At 44.2% G+C, this 13,239-nt stretch overlaps 1 protein-coding gene across 4 annotated transcripts in view; it reads left to right on the top strand.

The window, feature by feature from the left end:
- DENND1A (DENN domain containing 1A) overlaps positions 1 to 13,239 on the top strand; it is a 1,115,636-nt gene that overhangs the window by 471,816 nt on the left and 630,581 nt on the right. For all 4 annotated transcript variants that reach the window (XM_069241713.1, XM_069241711.1, XM_069241712.1 and 1 more), the window contains exon 9: positions 6,176 to 6,286. In XM_069241713.1, the coding sequence (XP_069097814.1) occupies positions 6,176 to 6,286 (111 nt within the window). The remainder of the gene's footprint in view (positions 1 to 6,175; positions 6,287 to 13,239) is intronic.

Here is a 13,239-nt window from a genome sequence, read left to right as displayed (position 1 = left end):
CTATTAAAATAGGAAAGTCATCCCCGAAATAGACAGACTAAGGAGAAAAAAACTGAAAGTCTCAGGCTCACCGTCAAAACCAGGGGTTTTATACCTATTTTAAGAATAGGTAATAAGCAAAGACTGCAAATTCAGCGTGGCATGACTAGTGATAACACATCTTACAATCAGAACTAGTAGTGTCACACTAATAAACGTATCACTAACCCAGTTTTAGGGCCAACTCCAGCAGCTTCTACGCTGTTGCTGCCCAGAGATGCACAACACAATATGTTACATTAGTTTAGCAATGACCCATGCACAAGTGATTATATGCAGGCATAGGCCATGGGTGTTACCGCACAAAGGCCTTGGAAAGTAGATACTTTCAGTACACGAATAAAAGTCCCTTCACAATACATGCTCTCCAAGGAAAGTTACTAACTGTCACAGTGTGCTGTGCTCTGCCTAGACTATGGGAAGAGAAGACATGGAGCGGGGCCTTGATTGGGAGGGGGGGGGAGGGTGAGCAGGGGCCAGATGAGGAGCACGTAAGAACAGCATCCATTTTAATAAAAATTGTGAGAATGCAGCACATCTAAATCACATTAATAAACACATTTCTAAATGTTACAACAAACTCAATTGTAGCACAAGATTATTATTTTATCATTTAGGGCAAGAATCCATTAAAAAAATAATTAATACTCAAAATCAGTTGTCACCCAAAATTGCAGATTTACGCAAGCTTCAACAGCTTCACAGGGGGACACAGCGCGGGTGAGTAAGAAATGTCCGCTGTGGTCATGCAGGCCAGCACTTTTCTCCTTGCAGTCATTGATTTTGCTCCGTCCTCCTTGTAGGGCAGAACAGGGAGTATGTCAGTAGTGGAGGCTGGTGAGAAGGCTTGCCAATAATGGAGAGCGGGACATCAGCTCCAGCATCCTTCAGGGTGTTCCCACTGCTGATAGCTTGAGGTGGAAGTGAAAGCTCAGTAAGTGACTGAGAACTGCCTTCGGGGTTCCCGTGGCGGTATGTCTTCAGTGACAGGCAGTACAGTCACTGGTGCGGTCTCTCAGATCACAACAGGTCATCTTCGGAGTTCATCGGAGTATGTCTTTGTGGTGGTATAATGGATCTGTGGCTCATTGTGATGTAAGGAACATCTGCAACATACATACACCCGGGCTGTTGGATCAGCATCGCAGAGCTCGGAGCAAGGTTAGCCATCTACCTCGATTCCAAGCTCTGCCCTCGCCTTATAGCCTCTCCCTGCCACCAGGTAAGTAGAAGAATCTCTCTCAAAGCCCTCTGCTTTCCTGAATTAAAGACCTAGAGAACAGGACCCATCTCCTGCTACCAAAAGGCCAGAATCTCACCATTACAAATCATCACACATATTTTAAAAAATGGCTCAGTTGGCATCTGCTCTCTGTATGTCTAAAAAATATCCTGAAGGAAGCAACAACATTAATTAAGAGCCCCCAGGATTTCAGAAGACCATGAGGCCTGTCTGTTTCCTGCAAGTTAAATCCCAGCTGGGATTAACTCAGTAGAACCACAGGTCAGTTTATACAATCAGCCATTTTAGCCCCATTCTTCACCTGATAAACTCTTATGATAATGCTGTCCCACAACAGCACATTACACATGCTTAGGTTGCGATATACAAATGCCAGTACAATACATCAACATAATCCTAAATCCTTTGAGTTCAAAGTGTCTTTTTGTGAGAAGGACTCTGCCTCCTCCAGGTTTGCCAGCTGTCAACTAGAGCAGAAGGCCGTTGGTGAAGTGACTGGGGCAACAAAATACTGACACCTCAACCTTGCCGTAGGGCTAGTAAGAACTTAGCAGAGGAAGGGGAGCACTCATGACAGGTCGCCCCAAACAAAGCACTATCTTGTGCTTTGGATACAAGTTACATGTAGGTGGCAAGCAAGTCCAGGGAATCCCTCTGGAGGAGGCATCTTACTTCTGGCAAAGATGACAGGACAGTAACTGGAAAGGGGTGTGCTCCATTTTGATAAGGACAACTCTGACGTGGGCTGGCTTGTGCTTCAAAGTGTTGGGAAAGATATGAGAAGATGGCATAGGAATTTCACTATGGTAGCTTTAGGAATTTCACCTGTCACTAAGGAGGCAGCAGTATAAACTATTTCTCCTACCACCATATTGGGGCCTGGTAGAGAAGGTGAACAGGAGTGGCCGATATTATATACAATTCTTAGCTTGTTAGAAAGTAGAGGACTGTACCTGATGTCACCTGTAGCTTGGACTCTGCAAGGCTACACTGTGGATCAGAGACGAGGTGGTCTTGTTTTATCCACAAAGGAGTCAGATGATTCAATACGTACAACACATGCCGACCCCACAAGGGGAAAGAGGTGTAGAGCTTATGCAATCAGCTGAAAAAACCCAGAGAAGACCATGAGATCCTGCTGGAAGTGGACATTCAACTGTGGTTCTGAAAAATGTGGCTGGAAAAAATGGCCGTTCAAATATATTACCTGGTGCACATGGAGCAGACCCTGAAAGTTTGAATAAAACTCCATTACAGGTAAGAAAATAGTAAACTTTCACCACAGTTGGAAGTTAAATATCTGCACGTCTGGCAGACCCGGACCGCCAAAGGACCAGGAAAAGAAGATCACCGCCCTTGAGAGCCTGCCTTGTCCACTAAATCCTGGGCTCATAATCTAGGAACCATTGCAATCATGTGCATTTGTCAAGTTAGTTTAATGGAAGGAAACTAAGACTACAGCACCCATAATGCATTTGGTTACCACATAAAAGCCCAGGTCTGGAAACTGGGCATGTGATGACATGGTGTGAGGTGGCCACAGTGTGTAAAACTGTTGATCGTAACAAACCATTATCCCATCGATAGTCAAGCGAAGTGGGTGCCTACGTCCCATCACCAGACATGTAGGCTCCATTTGTTTCTTATGGTGGAATTGAGCTACCTCTTTAAAAATGCACATTTCCTTCATTTTTGTCACATTACTCTTTATACGGAATTGTTTTTGGGCCTTTAACTTAGTAACACATGCGATACTGATGTGCGCACAAACACATGCATGGTCTCTGAGAAAGGTTGTGTGGTTCTGCCAAGCTATCAAGGTCATTACACCTCACAAAAATAAGTGTTCCCTTCAAGGTGCTAGAATGTTGTAAGTGCGTTGGAGCTCAGCCACAGCTCTTCCTCAAGACTGAGGCTTCTCTCTCCATAGTTGCACAGTTTTCCTCTGGTTGTTTTGGGAGAGAAATTGACCTTGCAGCAGTGCTAAATTTATAAAAAAAAAAAAAATTAAAAGTGCCAGGTCCCTCGCCAGGAGGCCACCGCACCTTGCACCACACATTGCCACTGCCAGCACGGCCAATGACCGTACCTACCTGGCTAGTAACCATCACACTCCTGCAAGTTTGACAACTGAGACAGTTCGAGGCCCCCAAAGGTATAACAAAGGCTTAGCAGCAAGTATTAGCTATTTTAAATGCATATTGAAATAATAAACAACTGTTGGTCTGCTTATCTTTAAATTACACAAACAGCGCCACCATGTGACAGCTGTCATTAGTGCTGGTCTTGATAATAAATACCGGTGCGCAACACCGGAAACCACCAGCTCAAATTAAGCACTGCCTTGCAGCTATATTGCAGGCTGTGACCCAGGAGATCTGGGTTTGAATCTCGACTCTTGTCACGTGAGCAGACTGTGCGCTCTTGGGCTGTGCACTTTGTCTGTATCCCTCCGTCTGCTAGTCTGACAAAAGCCGGGACAGATATGAAGTAGTTCAGTTTGCAGAGCGTGCTGTTCAAAATCTTTCTCTTCAATGAAAATGCGAAGGTAACAACTTCTCAGGTTGCAAATGTGTCTCTGTACCTCACTACAATACATCTACAAACTTTCGGGAACGAGTCTTTCACAGAAATTAACTAGAAGTAGTGGAATGTCTGTAGGTAGTTGTACTCACACCTGAATTCACTCCATGTAGTCTGTGGCCTGGCCTTTTACAAAGTAAGCATTGTAAACTGGTCCTGATGTGGGCTGCAGTGCACAGAATACAGACAGGAGGGCACACTGTCCACTGGACAGAGTTCAGTGTTTTTTTTTGTTTTGTTTTTTTACTCGGGGGTGGGGTATGTTGTGATCCTAAAGGATGGGGCTAGCGAGAAATGTGACTGTATGGGGGTATACTTTAAAGATACACCTGTATCTGAGGGCCATGACATCAGAAGGTGTCAGTGAGATGCGCTCAGACTGTGGGGTGCATGTGTACATGTGCACTGTGTGTCTGGGCTGGTTCTAGCATAGGCAGATTCTGCATAAACCCTTCCTTTAAAGGAGATTTGTGTATGTTCCAGTGTTTGACATTTTAATGTTCACCCAGGACGCACTCTGTTACAGCACCCAGATGGACATGTTTGTACGCCTACCTCGTGCACCGGTTTGGCATCACACCTCGGATTTAATATGTATTATCTGTCAACCATTGCCTCTCTGTGTTATCAAAGCTCAGAGGGTTACAGTTCTGTATGCCACCCGCATGTCGCAGTTTCAGCTCGGAGACTGGCACGATCAACTCAGCATTTCATCCTTGTGAAGTGGATGAAAAGAGTGCCACTTTAGATTGCTTGATGATAATTGCAAACACAAGCTTTGCGTGTATATCAAAGTGTAACGAGTGAGTAATCCATTTACATCAATAGTCTATGGACTCATAGCTGCGCCTTAAAATTAAAACATTTAATGAATAACGTGAAAAACCTGGCAGCCTATTATGCTTTTAAAACATTTCTTGTAGAAGAGCCGCCACCCCCACCTCGAACGGTTTTGGCTTTCTCGTTGCAGCCTCTCCCTCTGTTCCAGGGACTCTTTTGGGCCCTGGCATGGCCTTTCAGTGCGGTGTAATTTCAAACTCCGCTTCTTCACTGGAATGAATTCTACCCCCTACAAATCATAGGCAGGAGGCAGTAAATGGAATAGGGAGTCTGCTTTTTTTTAAATTTGTATTGTAAGCTTTCAGTACACACTTTGGCATCCTGAAGAAGTGATCATTTGTGAAATCTTGAAAATAAATTATTTTGTTAGCCTAATTACCCATTAACTAATTTCTTTCTTTGAATCATTTGCACTAATGAACTTTAAGTTGTACATCTCGCGTGGTTTGGGGCTCCATTGTATCAAATGTTCATACCTGAGATGAATTTAGAGGTTCTTGGCACGGTGTAAATCTTTACTCCTGATCTGCCGGAGAGGAGTCCCCTTCACTCCTCAGTGCCAGTTCTGCCTTCTTCAGGAGCATTGATCCTCATGCCACTCGAAGGACCGAGTGCCTTGAAGTGCTACCACTTTTCGGTGCATTACGCACACTAATGCCCTGGAGCCGTGATGCTGCTTGCGCCTGAAGTGCACTTTGGAAGCGCAGTCAATCAGCCATCGATCCTTGCCCTTAACCAGGCAACGGGTTTGAATACATTCAAACCCTGGAAGCGTCTTCCTACTCAACATTGATTGGCAAGTTTCGCGCGGAATAGTTTTCAGGCATCCATTTTGAATGCAATGACGTGATGAGAGTGTGGTACCTAGAGGGATACATTGCACTGATGGAGCCATGTTTGAAAGAGAAGTTCTGATTAGTAGGAAAAGTGTAAACTGCTCAGGTGTTTCATAAATCCCAAATGTTTGCAGGCATCAGCAGCCAGTCTCTTCATACATTTTGCTTCATGGACCACTACACCGTAGTTTGTATGAACGCACTGTAGACTTAACTTTACTTATGTCAAAGGAGGTCACTGTGGATAAAAAAAACAATAGATTATCCCCAGGATTAGATTTCCAGTGCAAATTTAACTTGAGTAAATGTTGCCCAGAAGGTGCCCCCTTAGGAAGTTAGGGTTGTCCTAGATCTAGATTTTAGGTAGTAGTACTCTTGTGATTGTTTATGGATCCTTAAAAGATTGGACACCTACAGCTAACAAGTAAGAAACTCACTGAAGTAGATTCTTGACTGTTTCAATTACTGCTTTGTAAATCTCCTTAAGGTGAGCAGTGTTCCTTTGAGGGACAAGAGGCACTGCCCATGGATAAACTGTGCTTTCCATTTGTAGCTCAAGGAGTAAGCTATTTAACTGTACCTTTATTGGGAATGTGTCGATTTAGTGTTAAAAAGGAACTTCTTCGTCTTTCAGAGGAACCTAACCGAGTATTTTGTGGCTGTCGATGTGAATAACATGCTCCACGTGTATGCCAGTATGCTGTATGAGCGACGCATCCTCATCTGCTCCAGTAAACTCAGCACTGTAAGTACTTTGACTACTAAGATTTGTAGACACTTTGTGATTGGACATGTGACCCAATGCTCAGATGCTTCATTCGTACATCATTGAATGTGTGGCCACGAAGGGCCTGTGAATTTTTGGGATTGCCCTGTTATAGATGTGAAAGCTTTTTTTGTCTCTATTTATGTCCAGGATTTCCAAATTTTGGTATTTCTTTTCACATCAGGAGGAAAGAAGATAGTTAGCTAAGTACCCTGAGGAGCAGACCACCTCCACCATCACAGAAACTAGGCGCCGTCTGAGAGCTTTACTCCGCATATACAGACAATGAAATGGAGTCTAACCAACCCATAGATAAACGCACTGTCCCACATAACCACCCACACGCATGACGTCACTCACACCCTTATGCATTGGTGGAAGGTCCCAAAAGGCAAGCCGCTTCCAGAGATAACGCTCAACTTATCAGGCAGCAAGCAGTAGGTTGAGAACTCATGAGGAAGGACAGAAAACACACTCAACCAAAGTGCCAAACAAGATGCTCTCCTGGAATGCAACATTTCTAAGATAGGAGACACAGATCAAGGCCTCGCAACATTTTTGTAGGAAGGTCAAGTACGGATTGGTGTAAGACCTGAAGACCAAATTGCCATAGGAGCCCTCTTCTGACCCACAACCATGGCACATTAATACACCACTGCACGTGTAAATAGCATACGTTTACTAAGCAGAAGTGCTTTAACTGTACAAAGTGTCTCGCACCATAGTGCTGACAATACATGCTAATTCGTTGAGTAAAAGTAAGATTTATTCCCTGCTAGTCCCCCACCCTTCTTACATGTTTTCTCATGAGTATGTGTATAAGTAGCATACCTTATGAAATCTAGCGTGCCCCTCCCCATACACAATCATCCAAGAATGCTTTGGACATGAAGTGCCTGTGCAGGTTTCTCAGCTCTATGTCATTGCTTCTACTGTGTTGAGTCTTCTAGAACATTGTTCCTGATTAGCTTCCACAGCCATCAGCCAGGACTGGGTGGTTATATAGTAGGTTTTCTTCCCTTTTGGATTGCTGGTGATTTCAGCACTGTTTGGCCCCAGTATTGGGTGGGTCAGTGCAAGGGTAATGGCATCCCCATCACTGCTTCCTGCTGCATTCATTAAATACAGGGCTTTGCCTTGGACGTCTATGTTGTTTTTTTCTATAAGCAGATATTCATTGAAGACAGTGTTTGTCAACATCACTGTGTGGTTTAATGTTACACTCTTCTTCTGTCTTTATTTAACCTTCCACTCAGATGTTTAAGAATCGGTTGTTTAAGAACCGTGTGGGACTCTGGACCAATATGCAAAGCTCCATCTCTAAGATCTTCCTCACCCTCCAGAAAGCAAGTTTTTAGGATATTAGTCACTGACATGGCGCATATTATTGTATTGAACAGTCATTAAAAGGAATTTGGTTCCCTCGTTTTATTATCTGATTACAAGATCACCCAAATGCAAAACCTAAATTTCAAGCAGGAAGAATGCATCGTCTTTCATTGGATTCAAACACAAGTTTGTGGTCAAATTCATCAAAACTACGCTGGTTTATTACAGATGTGAAAAGCATCTACCTTCACTATACGATGAGGAATAATGGGGTCCTTTCAACTGTGCAAGGCTTGGCCTTACTTGAAACAGATGTTTTAAGTTCATTTGAAAGTTAACAGTAATTTCTTAGGAATGGCTGAGGTACAATGGTCATTTTATGTTTATTGGTATATCTGTAGTACTTTAATCTAAAGTGTGAAAAGCTGTGCAAAAACTAGCTGTACAAAATTAATTCAAAATTAAGAAAAATGATAGCCACTAACATCGAATACATTTGAAAGAAATGTTCTTTTTGTTGCTATTTTAACCATTGTTAGAGATAATGGTACACCTGTCCGTGTTAAGACATCTATTTTGATTCAATACGAAAAAAAGAATTACATTTACTCAGTGCACTGAGGGAGGAGATATATTTAGATAACTAACACTAACTGACAAATCTGAATGTGCAAGCTAATGTATACCTTAATACTCAATGTGCAGGCTAATGTATACCTTTATACTTAGAATCAGAGCAGACAGATCTGAATGTGCAAGCTAATGTATACCTTAATACTCAAAGTGCAAGCTAATGTATACCTTATTACTCAATGTGCAGGCAAATGTATACCTTAATACTCCGAATCAGAGCAGACAAATCAGAATGTGCAAGCTAATGTATACCTTAAACTCAATGTACAGGCTAATGTACACCTTAATACTCCGAATCAGAGCAGACAGATCTGAATGTGCAAGCTAATGTATACCTTAATACTCAATGTGCAGGCTAATGTATACCTTAATACTCAGAATCAGAGCAGACAGATCTGAATGCGCAAGCTAATGTATACCTTAATACTCAATGTGCAAACTAATGTATACCTTAATACTCAGAATGAAGAGCAGACAAATTTGAATGTGCAAGCTAATGTATACCTTAATACTCAGAATCAGAGCAGGCAAATCTGAATGTGCAAGCTAATGCATACCTTAATACTCAGAATCAGACCAGGCAGATCTGAATGCGCAAGTTCATGTATACCTTAATACTCAGAATCAAGAGCAGACAAGTCTGATTGCTCAAGCTATTGTATACCTTAATACTCAGAATCAAAGCAAGCAAATCTGAATGCGCAAGCTAATGTATACCTTAATACTCAGAATCAGAGCAGGCAGATCTGAATGCGCAAGCTCATGTATACCTTAATACTGAGAATCAAAGAAGGCAGATCTGAATGCGCAAGCTAATGTTTACCTCAAAAAACAATACTAACCACAAAACAAAAACATCTGTATGGTGGACACCAGACAGCCAATTACTGGTCTCATGGCCTAGCTGTATCGAGCAGTAGTTGAATGCTAGGATCACCCGAACCTGTAGCGCTGCACAGACGTTGGTCTTTATTTCTCAGTTAGGGATGAACCATCCATGAATGTAATTTCACTTTGAATGTTCAGCATTTGCATTGAACACAAAAAGTATCAGTTAAGTTGATTTCAGGCATGCGCAATGACATCTGTGATTTTACTTAAGCCTGGTGCAAGCCAAGACGTTTGACTTTACAAAAATTATATGTATAAGACGTTTGACTTTACTTAATTATATATATTTGTAAATACTTATTTATAAGGCCTTCCAGCATTCCCTCGGTCTGTTGTTGTGTCATTCACAGTTTTCGTCTGCCTACTACAGCATTTGAGTTGCTATGACTGATGGCATTATGCTCTTTAGCAAGGAGGGTATCCGCACACAAAAGCGTTCTCTTCAATGCTAGGAGCTACTGTGGCAATGTTTGCTTTTAGAGACCATAAAAATATGCCAGACCCATTGGCTTTGCCAGTGCTTGGTTTGAATATGGCTATGATAGTCTAGTGGGGCTCCTAGCCATGTGTGCAATATGCAGTCTCATGTTGCAGGCTTTATATAATATACCAGTGTACTGAACAACAGATTCTTCACATATTTATCCTAAATTCAGTTTTGCATCTTCACAGTTAGTTGTGTCAGCGTTTTTAGGGCAGAAAAGTAATGCAAGCATGACCTTAGATTTCCTTATCTAAAACGAGACGTAGACAGAATATTAGGCGGAGTTTTATCTATTCATTATTTAGAATATTGTTATTTAGTTACTTATGGTATGCATCAAACAGTTTGTTATGCTGTTTTCTGTCACTGGGAACACAAGACAAAGTCAGAACTCCCATTACCTGGGCTGCCATTGGCCACTTAATTCCTGAGGTGTCTGTCACTCCATCAGGCAGCTCCTCATCCGCCTGATAGGTGCCCAAAGAGGCATGAACTGAAGGTTGTATGAGCAGCAAAATGCGGAAAATCAGCCACGTTCCTATGACATAGTGTCACACTGACCACCATTTCCAGAGGTTTCTTCTCTGCCAGGCAGCTCTTCTCGCATCTGGTATATATCTCAGTGGTGTCCTTACCTCTCACTCGAGCAGGCACTGGTCATTGAGAAGCGCAGAATAATTTGTACTGAGTGCAGTTTGTGAAAGGAGCTAAGCCATTGGGAAAAGCATGTCCTGAAGGTCCACGATGAAACTCTGGACACACAAGAATTACAGTTGGAGTCTCCATTATTAGGATCCGTAACCTAGCTAACCCTCTTGAGCAGCATTGGGGCATCCACAAAACTGTGTCAAAGGACATCCATTATCCCTTCAACATATGTTAGTCCAGATATTCCTGCTGTACCATATTTTTTGTTTCACTGTAACAACGCTGACTGGATTACTGTATCTCGTATTTCTTCTTTTTGCCACTATGTACTCTAAAGCAGATATATCAACACCAAGATAACTTCCGTTGATGGAGGGTTTAACAAAAGTCATTTCTGAAGGGAGGACCAAACTGTGCCAGCTCATTCATTCACAGGGACAGAATGGGCCACAGCCACAAATAGTCGATGAGGGTAGCACACGACTTGTACTCGACTCGATGTAAGGAGATGACCCGCTAATGGGGGTTGGGAAGGGAAAGTCCTCTGCATGGTAATGGATGTGTACTCCTGCCCTGAGTGCTCAAATGTACTGTTGTCTGGATCCCTAATGCTGATTTTTGTTGTCATAGGCAAACACGGATCGTGCGTGTCGCACAACATACGCCTGTCTCGCGGATTGCGGTCTGGTTGAACCGGGAGCGTTACCCTCGTTGTGGTTACTGCTTTCACCAGGAGTTATGCAGCACAAGTGTGGTGATGGCATCATACTGTATTGTGATCAGTAGGAGTTACTGGAGTGAGACCTACAGGCTCAATCACTTTTTAAGTTCCGCTTGTGCATCACCCTTGGCCTACATCAGTTAGCGAAGTTGTGAAGTGCTGTGCAGTGCAGGGATGGTGACTCTGCACTGGTTGTATATGTGCCTGGGAAGGGTACAGTATAGGATCAGAGCAGTGCTGTGCAGTGTGTGGAGGTACTGGAGGTATATGTCCCTGTGAGAAGTACCTTACATGAGAGATGTAGTGGTGTGTACTGCGTGCATGGTGAATGCATGTACTAGGTGTAGGTGTGCTTGCGAGGAGTACAATACTAGTAGATTGTGGTGTTGTGCAGCACGTGCATGGTGAATGTGTGCACTGGCTCTAAGTGTGCCTGCAGTTGGCACAATACAGACAGTTTGCTGTACTGAGCAGTGAGCACACATGAGTGTGTGCTGAATGTATGTGTGCCTAGGGTGGTGTACCTCATGAAGGTTGCAGTGCTGGACTGTGTTTGTACCGTTTACATACACTGACCGCAAGTGTACCTGTAATGGTACATTACATGAAGGACTCTAGGTTCTATTTTGGGAATCCCGGGTCTGTGCGTTGAAGACACGAGGAGGTAGAGGAATCCCTCAGACAGATGTGTGTATTGCTGCAGTCCTGTGAGCTGGGTGGGACACAATGGAGAAAGGAAGGGAGAGGCCCCCTGTGCACTTCAAAGGGTTCTCTTCAATTCTGTTTAATTCTGTGAGAGATCACAAGGAGAGGTCCTGGACCCATCCTAGGAAGGAGAATCATAAAGAGAGGTGCTGGTAGCCGGAGAATAAGCTTTTGTTGCACAAATCACTGTGGCTGACATCCAAGTGTGAGCTCTCCCACCCATGGCCTGTGTTGTGGGATAATCCACTTCGGAGTTTCTCCTGCTATGTCAGGCAGCTTTTGAAGAGCAAGAGAGAAGGAAAGTATGCACTTCGAAAGAAGCAGGATCCCAACATAAAAATCCAATGACCTAGGTCCTTAATCACATTTGGTGGCTGGAAATGGACTACAAGAAGAGGAGGCTAAGCCCCCCAAAACTTGTTATTTGCCAGGCAGCCAGATGGGCTGTGCCAGGATGGGGGGAACCCTGCAAGTATTCTGACTGTGACCATAACTGGGCGTGGAGGCCTGCTAGTCTCTCTACGGGGTGAGGGAACATCACTCAGGAAAATCAAGACCACCTGCTCTGGAGCACTAGCTTTTGCCTGCTTGCCAAGACCAGTGCGCACCGTGATGAAGAGGACAGCATTGGAGGAATGGTGATTTAATGGGGAGTCCTGTCGAGACGACTCCCTGTGTGAGAACTGAGGAGACAGCTCCTGCACCAAACGAGTTGTTGTTCATGTCCTGATTTAAGTCAGCGACCCCTGTATGCCAAGAGAGGGCTGCCATGAAGATAGCCGTGAGCTGAGCGCCGGGTGGGAAAGTGAAGCCCGTACCACATCATTGCATAGAACCTGTATACCAGGGATGGCCGTCATGGAAGTTATTGTTGCCAACAAGTGCCATGGCCTGTGCAGGGCCTTAGCGGTGACCCTGTATGTCAAGATGGGCCACCATGGTATAGACTTCCATACAGTGAAGGCCAGCACCTTGTTTGCAGGCATAGCTGCAACCCGTATGCCAGGAGGAGCTGCCGGTACCGAGTGAGCTGTGCAGTTTAGGCAGCCACCGAGAACTGAAAGCTCTGACCCATGACTCCAAATAGGCATCAAGAATTTCCCCCTACCTGCCCCTTGAACTGAGGAGGACGCTGTGAGTGCATTGCTGGGACCAGATCTGGGGTACCACCCACTCTCCCGTTGGGGAGCGCAGAACTTACCATGCAGGAGAAAGCACCAGCGCACCTCTGGTCGGTGCTGGAGAGGCTGCGTAAGCTCTTGGAGAGCCTGGCCCTATCGGGTGGTCTTCTGCCTCCTGCATGCATACTGACTCGCACCAAGCAAGACTGGAGTATTGCGAATGCCCACAGCCAGGCACCTGCTGAGATGCTGAACACTTTCTCGCAAATAGAGGGGGATAAGGCTTGTGACGGGCCTACCAGTCCCCCAGGGACTTGCTGCTGAAGGTGTTGCAGTGCCAAAGACCCTTGTGACTACTTTCTAAGAGTCAAAGTGGACTCTTGAGTAAGGCCTACTATTA

The sequence above is a fragment of the Pleurodeles waltl genome, chromosome 6 (assembly GCF_031143425.1).
Source record: "Pleurodeles waltl isolate 20211129_DDA chromosome 6, aPleWal1.hap1.20221129, whole genome shotgun sequence".
NCBI classification, from domain to species: domain Eukaryota; kingdom Metazoa; phylum Chordata; class Amphibia; order Caudata; family Salamandridae; genus Pleurodeles; species Pleurodeles waltl.
This window is presented reverse-complemented; position numbering and strand designations above follow the sequence as displayed.